This window comes from Geotrypetes seraphini, chromosome 2, assembly GCF_902459505.1.
Source record: "Geotrypetes seraphini chromosome 2, aGeoSer1.1, whole genome shotgun sequence".
Classification (NCBI taxonomy): domain Eukaryota; kingdom Metazoa; phylum Chordata; class Amphibia; order Gymnophiona; family Dermophiidae; genus Geotrypetes; species Geotrypetes seraphini.
The window spans coordinates 15290595-15310962 of record NC_047085.1 but is presented as its reverse complement, the minus strand read 5'-3'; the positions used below and the strand labels follow the sequence as shown (position 1 = coordinate 15310962).

General features: G+C 47.9%; 1 protein-coding gene across 1 annotated transcript; it reads left to right on the top strand.

The window, feature by feature from the left end:
• Positions 1-328: 328 nt before the first annotated feature.
• LOC117355672 (prostate stem cell antigen-like) lies at positions 329-19211 on the top strand. The gene is made up of 3 exons (XM_033934575.1): positions 329-453; positions 9810-9917; positions 17268-19211. Exons 1-3 carry the CDS (start codon positions 402-404, stop codon positions 17489-17491), a joined length of 384 nt encoding a protein of 127 aa, XP_033790466.1. The 5' UTR covers positions 329-401; the 3' UTR covers positions 17492-19211.
• The last annotated feature ends 1157 nt before the right edge of the window (positions 19212-20368 follow it).

Sequence of the window (20368 nt, the reverse complement as noted above, 5' to 3'; positions counted from 1 at the left end):
AAACAAAACAAGACAAAAACACAGAAAAAATACAAAATCTATGTAACAAGAGCTATTAAAAAATCACACAGAAACAACAAATTAAAAACACCATAAAAACTGGATTTAAAAAATCCCATAATTCATGTCATTTTGGAGTTACTTTGGAGCCTTAAGATTGAGCCAGTACATGAACCTACGTGAACTGTTGTTCCAGCCACCACCGCTTCCTTGTGAGTTGATCTGTTTTTGCAAAATGAGCCCAAGAGCATTTAGCAAGACTTCCCTAGTGGACTTTCTGTTTTCTCTGCTGGCTGCAGCTCTGTGTTTTTGCACAGTGAACCCAAGAGCATTTACCAACAGGGTATAAAAGACTCTCCTAGCGGATCCTGCCTCCTGTGGTCTGAAGGCATCAACTGAAGATGAAGACGTTCCTTCTCTCTCTGCTGGCCGCAGCTCTGTGTCTGCACCCCGGTAAGTGAGACACATTGGAATATCACATCCCTTGAGTCTGATAGAGCCTTTTTTTCCTTTAAAGAATTATCTTTAATGGCTTCATTATTTTATTAGAATTGTGGTTACAGTAGTGATGTAGATTTATTAATTGTCTTTATGAAGGCATCCATCAAAATGGTGGGCCTTCCCTTCCTCAGTGCATCCTGGGATGCATCAGGGAGGGACCTGAGGCTCTAATTGGCCCAGATGTCTAAGGCCGCTCCTATGGGAGGGGCTTTAAACAACCTGGGCTAATCAGAGTCTCAGGCACTGAGGAGAGGAAGGACCATCAGCAATCTAAGTAAGGTAAGGGGGAGAGGCACCGGGGGGGGGGGGGGTTGGTGCCGGGGGGGTGCCGGAGGGTGTATGTTGCTTCTCAGTGGGAGAGAGAGGGCATCACTCTTGCTGCTGAGGAGGTATTGGGGGGGGTGTTGCTTGGCGGCAGGAGAAAGTGGGCATCTCTCCCACTGTCGGGTAGAGCAGTGTTCTCCAACCACCGATCCATGGACCAGTGCCAGTCCACAGAAATTTCCTGCCGGTCCACAGGGCCAGCAAGTGCATTAGGCCCAAAATAGTGTTCTTCAACCGCCGGTCCATGGTGTAACCGATGCGGCGTTATCTTCGAGCCAGCTCCCTCTTCCTATCTGATTCAGTGCACAAAGCCACGGAGAGTGGCTCCTACAGGCATTGTGTGCCTGAACCGGAAGCCTTCTCTCTGACGTTGCAACGTCAGAGGGAAGGCTTCCAGATGAGGCACGGTACGTGCAAGGTACAATTAGTACTATTATGGGGGCGGGGTCTGGGGTGGAGATTGGGTAGAGATGGGCGGGGTCTGGCCCACACCTTAGCCCAGTGTTCTTCAACCACTGTTCCACGGAACGATGCAGGTCCACAGAATAATTCTTTTATTTCTGCCGGTCCATAGGTGTAAAAAGGTTGAAAAACACTGGGGTAGAGGGCTACTTGACTTTGGCAGCTCGATTTGTTCTTGGGATTTTGTTTTGTTTTTGTTTTTTTTTTTGCGTTTATTCTGCACATGTGCCCATCGCTATCACCAGCAATGGGCACATGCAAATTTTATGAATCTTCGCTACTATCCCCTCAACCTCATTTGCAGGAGCATTTTTTTTGGAGAATGATTCGCTTTTTTTAAAATTGTTACTATAACGTTTTGCCGTAGCTTTGTCAAGGAACACCCATTAAAAGTGCTCATTTAAACAGGTTTTTCTAACTTGTACACTCAATGATACAGGATTTACCTTAGTCCTCCATCACCTTTGCTCTCGCGTCAACTCTCTTAAAGCAAAAAACATGCCCGAGGTGCTTTTTTACCCTTTGTATACTTTCAATCACATGTCACAGAGCTTCCTGTCTCAAAACCCGCAACTCCCCTGCAGCAGTAATATCCCCTGGTCGTTATCCAATGCAAGGATAGATGAGTATTTAATATTTATTTATTCGAGTTTTTTAGCCCGTCCTCCCAAAAGAGCCCAGAACGGGTTACAATGAATATATTGGTGCATTAAAATTATAAGTAAGATAGGTACTTAGAAATTCCCTTACTGTCCCGAATATAACAAAAGAAGGCAGACCTAGTCACTACAAGGTTCATTAAGGGGACGCTCAGGAGCACAGGCTGTGCAAACCACACAAACCACATACAATCTAGTGTGAATAATATCAAGATGAAGGGTGCTCTCAGTGTGAACCACTGAGTCCTGCTCCAACACTTTAGTTATGTGGTCAAAGCTTCTTTTTACAGACTACGTCAAATCCGTTATATTTCAAAATTTCTCTGTGCCAAATCTTTAAATATACTAATTCATTCATTAATCATTGCAAAAATCGACTATTGTAATGCTTTATTCAAAGGAATGGCCCAAAAAGAAATCAGAAAATTACAGATCATACAAAATACATCTATTAAATTAATTACGGGGGCCAAAAAGTTTGACCATGTAACCCCTTTATTACAAAAAGCACATTGGCTCCCAGTGGGACATCGAATATTATACAAGCTATCTTTACTCACCTTTAAATCGTTATTATCCAAAACTCCATCATTCATTTATAAAGTTCTAATTCCATACACTTCTCAAAAAACCTTACGATCCAATCAGCAACTTTTATTAGTTGTTCCCTCTCTCAAAATCATAAATACCAGAAGACAGTATATTTTCTCTGTCACAGCACCGCAAACATGGAATTCTCTCCCACTTTATTTAAGGGAGGAGAAAAACCTCGACAAATTCAAAAGCCAACTTAAGAGTTTTCTTTTTAAAGACGCTTTCAATTCTTAATTGAAATGCCAATTACTCTTTACAACTCCCTTTCACTTCAGTCAGCTATATATATTTTGTTTTCCCATCCATTCTGTGTTTTTACCCTTATTGATCCCTCCTTTCCTATTATAAATTGTATTTCTTCCCCCTCTTTCCTAATGTTTCCTGTCCAAATTTGTCTAGTTTGTTTTAAAATGATTTTTAGATTTTTATTATATTATTGTTAATTTTTATTATGTATTTTCTGTAAATGTAAATCGCTTAGTAGTTATGATAGGCGATTAATCAAATAATGAATAAAACTTGAAACTTCACTTCTAGGTAGAGGTAATAAACCCCCACCCACACACCATCATAGAGCACCCTGAGTGTGCTGAAAATCAAAGTGAAAATATCCACCAATTAAACCAATAAATCAACAGGTGAGTAAACCAATGTGACCTGAGCGACCCCTGAACGAACCCTGCCAGCCAAACCTCCCCCCCCAAAATACGACCAAAAAATCAAACTGCACCATATAAAACAAAAATCAAATACTTATCTGCAAAATGACAAAACTGTAACACAGGAAAATTGCGCCAGGAGAGCAGGTTCAACCGCGCTGGTTTCGAGGAGGAGCCCTTCTTCAGGAACCTAATCCCCGACGGAAACAAAACGCTGAGGTCGGCGGGAGGGCGGGGTGCCCGGGCGGTCCCGCACTCGCGTTCAAAAGCGGCCAAGGAAGCAACGTCATGCATACAACAACCAATCACACAGAGCTCAAACAACTTTCACACTAGGACCCAGACAAACATGAAACCCGTGCCTAAAATCAAAACACCAAACACAAACTGTAGAAGACAGCAGAACCCAACCAGCACAACAATAAAACAATTAAATGATGGTGTTCCATTCCACACATTCGTTAAGACCGTTGGGAGAAACAGACTGTAATTGTAAAATCCAATATTGCTCCCGAAGGTTCAGATGAGACTGTCTGCCCCCCCTAAAATCCCAGGGAACTTGCTCCAGCACAAACCAGGATAAATCGGTGAACCGATGCCCGAGTTCCACTGCGAGCCCATGGTTTTAACCCTGGTTAAAACCATGGGCTCACATTGTGGGGAAGGGCAGGAGAGATTCGAGGCAAAACAGGGTGATGATTCGGGGCGGCAGGCAGGAGAGATTTGGGGCAGCAGGCAGGAGAGTTTCGGGGCAGAGCAGGCAGGAGATATTCGGGGCAGAACAGGGTGACAATTCGGGGCAGCAGGCAGGAGTTTCAGTGCAGAGCAGGCAGGAGAGATTCGGGGCAGAACAGAATGACGATTCGGGGCGGCAGGCAGGAGAGATTTGGGGCAGAGCAGGGTGGCGATTCGGGGCAGCAGGCAGGAGAGATTTGGGGCAGAGCAGGGTGGTGATTCGGGGCAGCAGGCAGGAGAGATTTGGGGCAGAGCAGGGTGGTGATTTGGGGCGGCAGGCAGGAGAGATTTGGGGCAGAGCAGGGTGGCGATTCGGGGCGGCAGGCAGGAGAGATTTGGGGCAGAGAAGGGTGGCGATTTGGGGCGGCAGGCAGGAGAGATTTGGGGCAGAGCAGGGTGGCGATTCGGGGCAGCAGGCAGGAGAGATTTGGGGCAGAGCAGGGTGGCGATTCGGGGCGGCAGGCAGGAGAGATTTGGGGCAGAGCAGGGTGGCGATTCGGGGCGGAAGGCAGAAGAGATTTGGGGCAGAGCAGGGTGGCAATTCAGGGCGGCAGGCAGGAGAGATTTGGGGCAGAACAGGGTGGTGATTCAGGGCAGCAGGCAGGAGAGTTTCGTGGCAGAGCAGGCAGGAGAGATTTGGGGCAGAGAGATAATTATCGGGGCAGCAGAGAGCAGGGCGGCAATGGAGCTGGAGAGTTAGAAAGGACGTTTGCGACTGGTCCCCAGCTGTCGCTTCATGGGTTGATCGGCCAGCCCAGTCGCTTCGCAAAATTTGTTTTGTGAACCGCGTCCCTGCCTACTTTGCATGCCATTCCCCTCATTTGCAAGTGCAGATCGGAATTGGATCGGCAGACAGGTAAGTGAATCGGGCCGGAGTAAAATCGGGTGGCAAACTGACCGATACACGATGGGTTTGCTTAGTGAATCTAGCCTTTACTCAGTGAGTGTGCTGAATAAGGAACCTGGCAGTCAGGAAGCCTAAACTGTGCAATTCTTGCTTAGCAAATAAAAATAATGGTTTCCTATTTCTAAAAATCTTGACTACACTAGAACATATCTTCCCTATTCTCACTACTGGAGAGGTTAGAAATTCTGCAGTGCTCCGGACTTCAGTTTCTCTGGAACCCACATCCAGGCACTCACACTTGCAAACACTTTCATACAGAAATGTGAATAAAACACACCTTTTCTTTTACTGTTAAAATCTCAAGGCAACATTTCTATAACCCCTGAGAGAATATTTTCTCCTTCCATCCACAGTGAAGCTGTTAATATTCTCAGAAACCTTGAAGGTTCTTTTCAAACAGCTCTGCAGTTAAATACTGACTTTTATAATTTCTCAGTCTTGAACTGAACTTTTGATACGTTATTATTCAGGAACAATAAACTGCTAATTAAACAACTTATGTTTTCATATACGTTTCTTTGGTTCCCAAACAATTTTGCTCAAAATGTTTCACTTCTTAGGAAACCTTTTTTGCCTTATCCTAAAGTAGGGGTGTCAAACTCAATCACATTAAGGGGCCAAAATCCAAAACACAGGCTAAATCGCGGGCCAGACCCCTCCCCCATAATAGTACTAATGTAGTATCATCCTATATAATAAAAGACTAAGCGCAGAGGGAACGTGCTACCGAGGCTGGTGAGCGGCCTGCGAGGTTCGCTAAAGCCGGCCACCATCGCAGGCTGCTCTTTACAGGAGGATCAGCAGCTGAGAGGAGCCGCCGCCGACACTTGTAAAACTTAAAACAAAAATCTTCGGCCTCAACAGGCCAGCCCGCGGGAAGGGAAGGGGGAGGGGACGAACGGAGCAGGCCAGATCGCAGGGAGGGGCCGAAACGGAGCAGGTAAGAGAAGGGAATTGCTTCAGCAGGGACCTGGAGGGGAAGGGAAATATCACTGCTGCTTCTGCAAAGGAAAGGGGGGGGGGAGAGAAGGGAATGGGGGGTGGGGAAAATGCTTCTACTACTTCACAGGGACCTGGAGGGGAAGGGAAATACCACTGCTGCTTCTGCAAAGGAAAGTGTGTGGGGAGGGAGAGAGACAGAAAGAAATACAGAGAGGCAAAGGAGGCCAGGGAGAGAGACAGACAGAAATAAAGACAGACAGGGAACCAGAGAGACAGACAGAAAGAAAGACAGACAGACAGACAAAGGGTGCCAGGGAGAGAGAGAGAAAAATAGCAGGAGGGAGAGAGACAGAAAGAAAGGAAGAAAGAGACAGGAGCAGGGAGAGAGACATAAAGAAAGAAAGACAGACAGGCATATATTCTAGCACCCGTTAATGTAACGGGCTTAAACACTAGTTTTTTATATATACACACAATATTATCTTATTAACAACACATAAGGGTTAACCACAAAATTAAACTACACAAAGCACACTGTATGCATCTCAACATTCATAGAAACATAGAAACATAGAAGATGACGGCAGAAAAGGGCTACAGCCCATCAAGTCTGCCCACTCTGCTTACCCACCCCCTGTCTACGCCCTAATGACCCAATTTCCTTATCTTGACCCTCGTAGGGATCCCACATGGGTATCCCATTTATTCTTAAAGTCTGGCACGCTGTCTGCCTCGATCACCTGCACTGGAAGCTTGTTCCAATGATCAACCACTCTCTCTGTGAAGAAATACTTTCTGGTGTCGCCATGAAATTTTCCGCCCCTGAGTTTGAGCGGGTGCCCTCTTGTGGCCGAGGGTCCCTTGAGAAAGAAATTATCATCTTCCACTTCGACACGTCCCGCCGTGAGATACTTAAATGTTTCGATCATGTCTCCCCTCTTCCTACGTTCCTCAAGAGTGTAGAGCTGCAATTTGTTCAGTCTCTCTTCGTACGAGAGACCCTTGAGCCCCGAGATCATCCTGGTGGCCGTCCGTTGAACCGATTCAATTCTGCGCACATCTTTACTGTAATGTGGCCTCCAGAATTGCACACAGTACTCCAGATGAGGTCTCACCATGGCCCTGTACAACGGCATTATGACTTCAGGCTTTCGGCTGACGAAACTTCTATTGATACAACCCAATATCTGCCTTGCCTTAGATGAAGCCTTCTCCACTTGATTGGCAGTTTTCATGTCTGCACTGATGATTACTCCTAAATCTCGTTCTGCTGAAGTCCTAGTTAAAGTTTCTCCGTTCAAGAAGTACGTCCTGCATGGATTTCCGCTTCCGAGGTGCATGACCTTACATTTCTTAGCATTGAAGCCTAGCTGCCAGGTTGAGGACCAACTTTCCAATGTGAGCAGGTCCTGCGCCATATAATTCTGTAAACTGCATTCACTTACTATATTACATAGTTTGGCGTTATCGGCGAATAGTGTTATTTTACCTTGAAGCCCTTGAGTCAGATCCCCTATGAATATGTTGAAAAGGAGTGGACCCAGGACCGAGCCCTGCGGCACTCCACTGGTCACCTCCGATGTTTTAGAGAGGGTACCATTCCTACCAGAACACCTGGCCTTGGTCACACATCCAGAACACAGATAACCCCTATACAAATACGGGACCAAAAGCTAAAAGTACTAATATACACAAACGAAACCCTAAGGGCTCCTTTTATCAAGCTGCGGTAGAGGTTTAACCTGCGTAATACCGTGCGTTAAACCGCCTGCCGTGCTAGTCGCTAACGCCTCCATTGACGAGGCGTTAGTTTTTTGGCTTGCCGCGGGGATTAGCACGTGATGAAATGTCCAACGTGCAAACCCCCGTAGCACACCTTGATAAAAGGAGCCCTAAGATTCAAGACTCTGCATGCAGTACAACCCCAGAGAAATAGAAACAAATGCATTTCTTCCCGAACAGTGCAAAATATAGACAGCAGAGGAAAATGCTCAAAATTGACACAATTCAGTCACTAAATTGAAAATAAAATCATTCCCCATACCTTTGTTGTCTCCCTCCCTCCATGCTGTGCCTCTCTCTGGCGGGTGTCTTACCTTCTAGCCGGCTCCCGCCTGGCTATTTTATGCGGCCCGCGGTGCAATCGATGCGGTGTTTTCATTGCTGCCCCCGGTGTTATCTTCTGGCCGGCTCCCTCTTCCTCACTGCCGCAGCGTACAGCGGCGGCTCCTTGCACGTCCCGCGCCTCATCCGGAAGCCTTCCCTCTGACGTTGTGGCATCAGGTTCTGTTCTAGGAACCCCCGCGAATCTTGAAAAAACGCGAATACGGTTTTTCCTGGGGGAGACTGGAGAGGGCAGCGGGAGAGGCAGAAGAGAGCAGCCGGAGCGCTGGGCCTTACCAATGAGGAGCTGCGTGTCAAAGGCCCGACTTAGTGCAGGAAGAGGCGATCGGAGCATACAGCGAGTGATTTCCTTCTCTAGCCGGCGCTCCAGCTGTCCTCTCCTTGTCGGTGGTTCACAGTTGGAAAATACCGCGAATGACCTGGACCGCGAACTACCGACCGCAAAATGACCGGCAGAACACTGTATACCACTTATCTACAGCAGAGTCTCAGCTATCCGGCTCCCACGGGGATTGGTGGATACTGGTTAACTGTTTTTCTGATTAATTGAGAGTGTGTTAGAAACATTGGTGACAGAGTCCCAATTCCCCCCTCCCATCTCCCTCCCACCCCAAAGCACCAGCATGGCAATGGTCCTGAGCCGCACTGGCGTACCAAGAGGAGGCGGGGAAGTGGGGAGGCAGTCCACCCTCAGGTGCCAGCCATGAGGGGGTGTTCCCAGCCTAGGACTCATGATCCAGGAACTTCCCTTCTCACGGCCCGGTGCCAAGGCTCTGGATAGTCCCTGTGGCCCAGCATGTTCCCAGCCTTCTCTCCCTTTTGAAGCTGAAAAAACTGCCGACCTCGGCAGTGATTCAGTAACGTCGTCCGCGGCTCCCCTTCCTGCTTTCCATGTCTGCCTCTGCAATCCACCCGGGCAGAAACAGGAAGTTGCGTCATTGGCAGACGTGGAAAGCAGGAACAGACGTGGAAAGCAGGAAGGGGAGCCACGGGCAATGTAGCTGAATCACTGCCGAGGTCGGCAGTTTTTTCATCTTCACTGAAGGTAAAGGGAGAGAAGGCTGGGAACATGCTGGGCCACGGAGACTATCCAGAGCCTTGGCACTGGGTCGTGAGAAGGGAAGTTCCCGGACCATGACTCCAAGGCTGGGAACACCCCCTCATGGCTGGCACCTGGGGGGAACATTACTAAAAATATTTTTTTACATTGGGGGTAGTGTCAAAAATGATGGCAGGGGGTGTCAAAAAACAATGGGCCTCGGGTGTCACATACCCTAGGTACGCCTCTGCGGAGCCGCAAAGCCCTCCTCCCTTCCTCAAGCCCCGAAGTGGCAGAAATAGGCGGCGGTCCTGAGCCGCGAAACCTCACCCTTCTTCCTTACTTGAAGCGCAGCCAGTCAGCAGGAGGCAGCCTCAAAACAGGGAAGGGGAATTTCTGGCTCAGGACGTTGCTGTGCTGGTGCTTTGGGATGGGAGGGAGGTGGGGTTAGCGGCTTGAGGGAGGGAGAGGAGTTTGCAGCTCAGGGCCCATGATGCTGATGCATTTTTTTTTCACCGGCAATTTTTTTTGCCAGTTGGTTGAGAGTGACGGTTAACCGAGACCTAGTGGGAATTTTATTTTGTTACTGTAATGTACAAAACAGACACATTTGGAGATGCTAACCTAGAACTACTATTTCTATTCCTTATTTCTACAGCACTGCCAGACACACGCAGCGCTGTACATTACGTTAGCCATGAAGAGACAGTCCCTGCTTGATAGAGCTTACAATCTAAGAACTGTGGTGTGCTCGGTTCTACATCTAATAATGTTTCTGCTGGAAAAAAAAAAAAAAAAAAATCAAAGTTTGGCAAGTTCAAAGAACTAGTGACCTACATTATTAAAATCACGTTTTCTTGCAGCTCGTTCTCTGAAATGCTATTCGTGTGCTGTAGCAGAAAAGAACAGCGACTGCGTGGAAATGAAAAAATGTTCACCGGAGCAAAAATACTGCAAGACCGGAGTTCACGGTAAGTTTCACCACCGGCGCCTAATCATGACGTAGGCACAGCACCCTGTTTAACGACACGCATGAAGGAGATGGCATCTGAGGCCCCTTTTTACTAAACCGCAGTTAGCGGTTTATACATAGAAAGTGACGGCAGATAAGGGCCAAGGCCCATCAAGTCTGCCCACACCAATGACCCTCCCCTACCTCCCTTTGTGAAGAGATCCCACCTTTCGATCCCATTTAGCTTTAAAATCAGGCACACTGCTGGCCTCAATTACCGGAAGACCATTCCATCGATCCACCACCCTCTCGGTGAAGAAGTACTTTCTGGTGTCGCCATGCAATGTCCCTCCCCTGATTTTCCACGGATGCCCTCGTGTTGACGTGGGTTCCTTGAAGAAGAAGATATCCTCCCCCACCTCGATATGGCGCGTGAGGTATTTGAATGTTTCGATCATGTCCCCCCTCTCCCTGCGTTCCTCTAGGGAGTAGAGCTGCAATTTATTCAGCCGTTCCTCATACGGGAGCTCCCTGAGCCCTGTGACCATCCGTGTGGCCATTCGCTGGACCGATTCAAGTCTCAGCACATCTTTGCGGTAATGTGGTCTCCAGAATTGTACACAGTATTCCAGATGGGGTCTCACCATGGACCTATATAATGGCATTATGATTTCGGGCTTACGGCTAACGAAACTCCTGCGTATGCAATCTATGATTTGTCTGGTCTTAGATGAAGTTTTCTCCACTTGAGTAGCAGTCTTCATGTCCTCACTGATGATTACCCCTAAGTCTCGTTCCGCTACAGTTCTCTCTAGGATCTCACCATTAAGAGTGTAAGTCTTACATGGATTTTTGTTGCCAAGGTGCATGACCTTGCATTTTTTGGCATTGAAATTTAGTTGCCAGGTCCTGGACCAATTCTCCAGTAGGAGGAGGTCGTGTGCCATACTATCGGTCTTGGATTTGATGTCAGGTCCTGTTGTGTTCTTGTCTACTATATTGCATAATTTGGCGTCATCGGCGAATAACGTTAATTTACCCTGAAGCCCCTCAGCCAAGTCCCTTATGAAGATGTTGAATAAGATTGGGCCCAAGACCGAGCCCTGCGGTACTCCACTGATCACCTCTGTCATTTCGGAGGGGGAGCCATTCACCACCACCCTCTGAAGTCTACCTCCTAGCCAGTCCCCCACCCATGTAGTCAAGGTATCACCCAAACCTATAGAGCTCATCTTGCTCAACAACCTGCGGTGTTTATAGCGCCGGGAGCCGCGCTGAATGGCCCACGCTGCTCCCGATGCTCATAGAGTTCCTATGAGCGTCGGGAGCAGCGCGCAGCATTCAGCGGGGCTCCCGGCGCTAAAAAACGCTAGCGCGGTTTAGTAAAAGGGGGCCTAGGTGTTGGCTAAGCGAGAAATTAACCTGTTGATATTTATTTATTGGAATTTATTAACTGCCTTTATGAAGAGATTCACCCAAGGCGGTGTTCAGGGGGTATAATTCAACATAAAACTTACACTTTTTGTTAACAGCATAACAGTAATAAAAAGATCAAATATAGACACAACTACAGTGAACGAGGTAGAGGTAAAATCTGTAAATTGAATCTTAATAGGACTACGGTGAAACAAGTTCAATAATATAGGTATTAACAGCACTGAAATTCAAATAAGAGAGATACAATACATTCTGAAAGGGAGACATAATAATTATGACGCATCTAATAAGCACAAACCAGAGCATTCAAATAACATAGATATAACGCTAACGCTAGCCGAGGGGCCAAGTGCAGATATTAGATGGGTGGGACAGAGTGATTTTTATACAGTTAAACAAGGTATAAAGAACTGATTTAGTTGGTGTGTGTGTGGCAAGCTAGTCATAAGAACATAAGACTAGCCTTACTGGGTCAGACCAATGGTCCATCAAGTCCAGTATCCCATTCTCACGGTGGCCAATCCAGGTACCTAGTACCTGGCCAAAACCCAAGGAGTAGCAACATTCCATGCTACCGATCCAGGGCTACCAGTGGCTTCCCCCATGTCTTTCTCAATAATAGATTATGGATTTTTCCTCCAGGAACTTGTCCAAACCTTTCTTAAAAATCTGCTTTTACCACATCCTATTCTCTGAGAGAAAAAATATTTCCTCCTATTGATTTTAAAAGTATTTCCCTGGAATTTCATCGAGTGTCCCCTAGTCTTTGTAATTTTTGACAGAGTGAAAAATCGATCCAATTGTACCCGTTCTACTCATAAGAACATAAGAATTGCCGCCGCTGGGTCAGACCAGTGGTCCATTGTGCCCAGCAGTCCGCTCAGATGGTGGCCCTCTGATCAAAGATCAGTGCCCTGAGACTAGCCCTACCTGAGCACGTTCCGGTTCATCAGGAACTTGTCTAACTTTGTCTTGAATTCCTGGAGGGTGTTTTCCCCTATGACAGACTCCGGAAGAGCGTTCCAGTTCTCTATCACTCTCTGGGTGAAGAAGAACTTCCTTACGTTCATACAGAATCTTTCAACTTTAGAGAGTGCCCTCTCGTTCTCTCTACCTTGGAGAGGGTGAACAACCTGTCCTTATCTACTAAGTCTATCCCCTTCAGTACCTTGAATGTTGCAATCATGTCCCCTCTCAATCTCCTCTGTTCGAGGAAGAAGAGGCCAAGTTTCTTTCGCTGTACGGGACCTCCTCTAGCCCCTTAACCATCTTAGTCGCTCTTTCTGGACCCTTTCGAGTAGTACCATGTCCTTCTTCATGTATGGCGACCAGTGTTGGATGCAGTACTCCAGGTGAGGACGCACCATGGCCCGGTACAGCGGCATGATAACCTTCTCTGATCTGTTCGTGATCCTCTTCTTTATCATTCCCAGCATTCTGTTTGCCCTTTTTGCCGCCGCCGCACATTGCGTGGATGGCTTCATCGAATTGTCGATCAGAACTCCCAAGTCCCTTTCCTGGGAAGTCTCTCCAAGTACCGCCCCGGACATCCTGTATTCGTGCATGAGATTTTTGTTACCAACATGCATCACTTTACACTTATCCATGTTGAACCTCATCTGCCATGTCGATGCCCATTCCTCGAGCCTGATTATGTCACGTTGCAGATCTTCGCAATGCCCCTGCGTCTTCACTACTCAGGATTTTGTAGACTTCGATCATCTCTCCCCTCAGCCATCTCTCTTCCAAGCTGAAGAGTCCTAAATTTTTTAGTCTTTCCTTATACTAGTCCTGGTGCTGAATGAGTATATATTCAATCACCCTATATATTAAAGGCTTGGGTGAAGAGCCATGGTTGGTGTTTATAAAAATCACACATATTCAACACCACTATTCAGGTTGCAGTCGTTCCTCCGCTTGTGTGACGCTGGAGATACATAAATCAGTCTGGCAGCGGGAAACAGAACCTCCTGCTTCACCAAATCGGCTATAATATGGGGAGCACTCATCAATACATTCTTTAAGGAGGCCAGTAACGCTGGCGTATGGAGTGTGCTGACTGACGGATCTATTCGATTAGGGCAGTATTCAGTCTGCTATATTTGCTGGCGTAAAGTTCTCCAGAGCGAACTGATTTTCACCACTGTTTGGATAACTTGTCACTCGGCTGCCCACTCACCACCCCAACACTTTGGGGTGACTGAATAACAGGGCACCTTGGTTTGTGTGCCGAGATAAAATGGCAGCTGCGTGTTTGGATTCCATTACGGAATACTAGATTAAATTACACATATACATTCACTGAACCCCCCAAAAAACACACACCAAAATGTTTTTTTTGTTGTATCTTCCACAGAACTCGGCCGATTCATATGAAATTTAGAGGGGCATTACCAAAACATGCATCTAAGCCTGATTTGGACGTATGGCGCTAGGTGCCCAAGGTCAGCAGTGGTAAAATGCCCATTTTTGAAAAATATGTCTAGAATATATATACAGTGGTACCTTGGAATCAGAACTTAATCCGTTCCAGAACCACGTTTGAGTTCCAAAACGTTCGAGTTCCAAGACAATTTTTCCCATTGAAAATAATAGAAACTGGTCCCACAAAGACAGCAAGATCGAGACCCTCGGTGGCAGAGACAGCAAGATCGGGACCCCCAGCGGCAGAGATAGCAAGATTGGGACCCCCAGCAGCAAAGACAGCAAGATCGGGACCCCCACCGGCAGAGACAACAAGATCGGGACCCCCAGCGGCAAAGACAGCAAGATTTGAACCCCCCAGTGGCAAAGACAGCAAGATCGGGACCCCCAGCAGCAAAGACAGCAAGATTGGAACCCAGCAGTGGCAGAGATAGCAAGATTGGGACCCCCAGCGGCAAAGATAGCAAGATTGGGACCCCCAGTGGCAGAGACAGCAAGATCGGGACCCCCAGCAGCAAAGACAGCAAGATTGGAACCCCCCAGTGGCAGAGATAGCAAGATTGGGACCCCCAGCGGCAAAGACAGCAAGATCGGGACCCCCAGTGGCAGAGACAGCAAGATTGGAACCCCCCAGTGGCAGAGATAGCAAGATTGGGACCCCCAGCGGCAAAGACAGCAAGATCGGGACCCCCAGTGGCAGAGACAGCAAGATCAGGACCCCCAGCGGCAAAGACAGCAAGATCGGGACCCCCAGCGGCAAAGACAGCAAGATTGGAACCCCCCAGTGGCAAACACAGCAAGACCGGGACCCCCAGCAGCAAAGACAGCAAGATTGGAACCCCCCCAGTGGCAGAGATAGCAAGATTGGGACCCCCTGCGCCAAAGACAGCAAGATCGGGACCCCCAGTGGCAGAGACAGCAAGATCAGGACCCCCAGCGGCAAAGACAGCAAGATTGGGACCCCCAGTGGCAGAGACAGCAAGATCGGGACCCCCAGCGGCAAAGACAGCAAGATTGGAACCCCCCAGTGGCAAAGACAGCAAGATCGGGACCCCCAGCAGCAAAGACAGCAAGATTGGAACCCCCCAGTGGCAGAGATAGCAAGATTGGGACCCCCAGCGGCAAAGACAGCAAGATCGGGACCCCCAGTGGCAGAGACAGCAAGATCAGGACCCCCAGCGGCAAAGACAGCAAGATCGGGACCCCCAGTGGCAGAGACAGCAAGATTGGAACCCCCAGCAGCAAAGACAGCAAGATTGGAACCCCCCAGTGGCAGAGATAGCAAGATTGGGACCCCCAGCGGCAAAGACAGCAAGATCGGGACCCCCAGTGGCAGAGACAGCAAGATCGGGACCCCCAGCAGCAAAGACAGCAAGATCGGGACCCCCAGTGGCAAAGACAGCAAGATCGGGACCCCTAGCAGCAGAGACAGCAAGATCGGGACCCCCAGCGGCAAAGACAGCAAGATCGGGACCCCCAGCAGCAAAGACAGCAAGATCGGGACCCCCAGTGGCAAAGACAGCAAGATCGGGACCCCTAGCAGCAGAGACAGCAAGATCGGGACCCCCAGCGGCAAAGACAGCAAGATCGGGACCCCCAGCAGCAAAGACAGCAAGATCGGGACCCCCAGTGGCAAAGACAGCAAGATCGGGACCCCTAGCAGCAGAGACAGCAAGATCGGGACCCCCAGCGGCAAAGACAGCAAGATCGGGACCCCCAGCGGCAGAGACAGCAAGATCAGGACCCCCAGCGGCAAATACAGCAAGATCGGGACCCCCAGCGGCAGAGAAAGCAAGATCGACAACGGCAGCTGCAAGTGGTGCTCAGCCCAAAGCTTCTCTCCCAGGCAGAAATAGGAAGCTGCGTCAGAGGGGAAGCTTTGGGCTGAACACCGCTTGCAGTTTGGATTCCAAAGCAGCGTTCGGATTACGGGGAAAAATTAAGAAAAAAAACATTCGGATTCCAAATCGTTCAAGTTCTGGGGTGTTCGTATTCTGAGGTACCACTGGCTATTGGGATGCCCAGACCACCAGGATGTCTATTTTTATACCATATTTTCCACCAAAATTTTGTCCAAGTCCCAAACGCCTAGATCAAGACCATTTGGATATGGGAGGGACCTTTCTTGGAATGGACTGGCCACCCAGACATGGCAACAGAGCAGTGGGGCACCTTATAGGGCACTGCTGTGAACTTCAAATAAAGGGTGCCACATAAACATCTCACCAGAACTTCCTATACTCACCGTTTTTTAGTATAAGCCTCGTGTTACTCTTCTATCACAAACTTCTTAAAAACTCAGAGTTTTTAAGGCAGATGGCCAAGAATTGCACAATATGAGGCTTATCGGGGTAATGTAGAAAACAAATATCATCGGTTATTAATGTTGCAATTCCTTATAGGTAAGTTGACAGAAATGCACATTCATTAGGTGTAAATATAGGGTTACCAGATGTCCGGATTTCCCTGGACGGCTTTTCAAAACCCGGAACTTTATCCGGTTTTTGAAAAGCTGGTGAGATTGGGGCTGGGGCTGGGGCTGGAGTGGTCCACCCTGGGCGCCGTCTTGGTAAGGGCACAGGCACCCATCCTCCTCTTCCCCCCCACCACTCCTTCCCCGCCCCCCAAATGCCACATCTACACGCCGCTTCCCTTCCCACGTACCTCTGTAATGATCCTGGCATGAGCAGAACTCTTCCTCTGACGTCACTTCCTTGATCTGCGCCTAGGAAGTGATGTCAGAGGAAGAGCCGAAATTGGTTCGACAGCAGCTTGGGGGTTGCTGCTTGCACCAGGAATGTTACAGAGGTACGGGGAAAGGAAACAGCGCACGTGCGGCTGGAGGGTCATGGAAGAAGTATGTGGAGGTGGGGGGGAAGCAGAGAAGAGGGCGGGGGAGGGACATCACTGCCCTAGTTGCCTCTCACCCTCGCTCCACCACTGCTCAGAACCCTTAAGTTGGGAACTCTCTTCAAGTAAGAGACTGTGTCTGAATTCAAGAGGACCAGGGATAGGCACGTGAGATCTCTCAGAGAGAGAAAGAGATACTGTGGATGGGCAGACTGGATGGGCCATTTGGCCTTTATCTGCCATCCTGTTTCTATGTTTCTAACCATATCTGCCTGCCATCATGTTTCTATAACCATAAAGTTCTATGACATCACAATAAAGGTGTAAAGAGTCTTAACCAATAGGAAGAGGAGATGCAAATGTTAAGAGCCTTAGCCAATAGGGAGAGGAGGAGATAGTGGATGTTGCAGATGGAAAGACTGAATGGGCCATTTGGCCTTTATCTGCCATCATGTTTCTATAACCATAAAGTTCTATGACATCACAATGCAGGTGTAAAGAGTCTTAGCCAATAGGAAGAGGAGATGCAAATGTTAAGAGCCTTAGCCAATAGGGAGAGGAAGAGATAATGGTTACTGTGGATGGGAAGATTAGATGGGCCATTTGGCCTTTTTCTGCCGTCATGTTTGTATTTATTGTCTTCTGTTTTCTGTTTTAGCATTCTCCAGCCTTGTTGCTATCATTAAGGAATGCACGGATGAGTGCTTCCCGTTTAATAGCGAATATGGTGAATCAAGAAGTTCTGTTTACTGCTGTCAGACTGACCTGTGCAATTACAGCGAAAAGGGGCCAAGCGAAGACAAAACAAGCGCAGCCGTGAGCTTGAGGATCAGCTACCTGGCCCTAGCCGTCTCAGTGGGGTTCGTGGGCTTCCTGCTGTGAGCTGGACTCGTCTGTGGGAAGAAGCAGAGGGACTGATTCCCCCCCCCCAGGCTTCCTCTTACTCTGTGCCTGGGGGATAAACCTCTGACGAATCGTGAGGTGTAGCAAATACTGAAAGTATTTTACTTTGGCGTTTAAGCAACATTGAGGTCAATTTTCACAAGAAGTTCTACATTTACTGGTACACACAAAACTTCCTTCTCTACAGAATTAAAAAGCTATAGTGCTTGTTTTACAGTCTCTACTCATTTCTAGATGCTCATAAAGTGGCACTTATATACATCTACTAGTCTTTAAGCCCGTTACATTAATGAGTGCTAGAATAGATTTGTGTGTGTGTCTTTCTTTCTCTCTCTCTCCTTGGCCGCTGTCTATCTGTCTTTCTTTCTGTCTCTCTCTCTCTCCTTGGCCGCTATCTGTCTGTCTTTCTTTCTTTCTTTCTTTCTGTCTCTCTCTCTTTCTTCGGCTGTCCACCACCATCCCTTGCCTGCTCCCCCTCTCCAGCAGTAGGCCCTCTCCCTTCATTTTACCTCCCCACTGTCCAGCAGTAGGCTTTCTCCTTTCCCTGCTGCCTCTGTCCAGCATCCGCTAGCCCGGGCAGCCTTGGGACTTTTGCTAGGCCTGACCGCCTGGCATTATCGAAGTGGGCCGGCCTAGCAAATGCCCCGCGGCTGCTGTGTTTGCTGGTCCGGGGGTGAGAAGAGGCGTCCGGGCAGCGGCAGCGCAGGAGTCAAACCGCCACCGCCACTCAAACCGCTTCACACGCCGCAAGCCGCACCGCACACCTGAAATCAAATTCGACACAGAGGCACACATCACACTGTCAGGGAACACGGAGTTGTAAGTGCACATGCGCACTTAGGGTTTTATTATAGAGGATATCCGAACCCTGATTTTACAACTGTTGCAATTTATTATGTGACTCCCCACCCCTGAAAAATGCCTCTGTGTAGGGTTACCAGGCGTCCAGATGGCTTTTCATATTTCATTTTTAAATCTTTTTTATTGACATTTTAACATAAGAGATTACATAAAAACGTGGAAGGACTCAACTTCATTGTCATTTCAATTCTGGCGGAACTCAGTTTGTCTAATTGGGAAGTATGAATGAACTATTATGGAAAAAAAAGAGGTGAAAAAGCAAAATTTGACACAGTTTGGCTATCCGTTAAAAAATATGTGGAATATAGCAAGGACTAAGGGCTCCTTTTACATTACATTAGTGATTTCTAATCCGCCAATACCTTGCGGTTCAAGACGGATTACGAAAGAAGTTATCTGGCCATTTCCAGAGGAATTGAAGAGAAGAGCGAGTTGCTTCCGAGAACCGGGACGAGTCCTGCGGTGTTAGTTTGTCTTCAAGGATGTCTTGAATCCTTGAAGACATACTAAGGTGCGCTAGCGTTTTTAGTGCACGCAGGAAACTACTGCGCGCTACGCTTCTAGAACTAACGCCGGCTCAATGCTGGCGTTAAGGTCTAGCGCATGCGGCAATGAGGCGCGCACCCTTCTGTGCGTTATAGCCCTAGTAAAAGGAGCCCTAAATGTCATGGATGAATGGTGTGGATGTGGATGATGCTACACTCTCTGTATGAGGGGGAAGGGTTTTTTTGTTTAAGACAGGGGTGTCCAACCTTTTGGCTTCCCTGGGCCGCATCGGCCGAAAAAAAAATGTTTCTGGGGCCGCGCAAACGCTGCAGCAAGACAGAGGAGGGAGCCGGCAAGACGGTAAACACCCGGGGGCAGCAGAGGAAAACGGTTCATAGACAAAATCGCGCGAGACAACGGAGCGCTGACAACTGAGCGCAGACAACTGAGCGCAAGGTTGACGGCGCGCCGAAGAAAAGCACTATTTTAAAGGGTTCCGACGGGGGGTGTTGGTGGGGAACCCCCCTACTTTACTTAATAGACATCGCGCTGGCGTTGTGGGGGGGTTGGGGGGGTTGTAACCCCCCTCATTATACTTGAAACCAAACTTTTTGCCTGTTTTTTAGGGAAAAAGTTCAGTTTTAAGGATAATGTCAACCTTGCGCTCAGTTGTCGGCGCACCGTTGTCTCGCGCGATTTAGTCCCGTCACCGAGGAAAACACTGCATCGCCTTCGACCGGGGCCGCACAAAATACTTCACGGGGGCCGCAGGTTGGACACCCCTGGTTTAAGACATATCTCTTGCTTACATTAGGAATTATTACATAGAAATTCTTTGAAATATGTATTCAACTCTCTGAATGTTTGTTATAAAATTTTTCTCAATAAAAATATTTGAACTTAAAAATAAAAAGAGGATGAATTTTTTAAAAAAAATATTGAAAACTTAGGGCTCCTTTCACTAAGCTGCGTTAGCGTTTTTAGCGCAGGCAGAATTTTAGCGTGCGCTAAACCCACGCTACACAGCTAGAACTAACGCCAGCTCAATGCTGGCATTAGCGTTTAGCGCACGCTATTCTGCGCGTTAATGCCCTGACGCGGCTTAGTAAAAGGAGCCCTTAATTATTGGCCAACGCCTAAGGCATATTTCAGTTGATAATCGCCTTTTAGAATGTTTGACAGCAATGTATGATGTAAAGCTTGCTTGTATTTTTGAATGGATTGAATTTGCGTTCTATCTGTGTTTACAACAGGGACAACCATGATGTTGTTTAGACAAGTCTATGTTATATGTGGTAATCGTAGAGAAATAAGATTTTATGTATGGGCTATGGAAAGCTCAAAAATACAGAGGAACTGGAGAAATCAAGCAATTGCCATAACTCCGGTAGTAAAGTTGCGCTGACCCCTAATCTTCACTGGACGTGTCTTGAATAAGTTCTAAACTTACATCGCAACTGGGGAAAACGCCTCAGAAGCTGCTGGGCAAACGTTGCTCTGGAGCGATGA

Bases quoted from the DNA above. Each gene is read 5' to 3' on its own strand.
- LOC117355672 (XM_033934575.1), top strand. From the start codon at position 402: ATGAAGACGTTCCTTCTCTCTCTGCTGGCCGCAGCTCTGTGTCTGCAC. The intron at 454-9,809 runs GTAAGTGAGACA...GTTTTCTTGCAG, and splicing joins AGCTCTGTGTCTGCACCCCG to CTCGTTCTCTGAAATGCTAT. The intron at 9,918-17,267 runs GTAAGTTTCACC...TTTCTGTTTTAG, and splicing joins CTGCAAGACCGGAGTTCACG to CATTCTCCAGCCTTGTTGCT.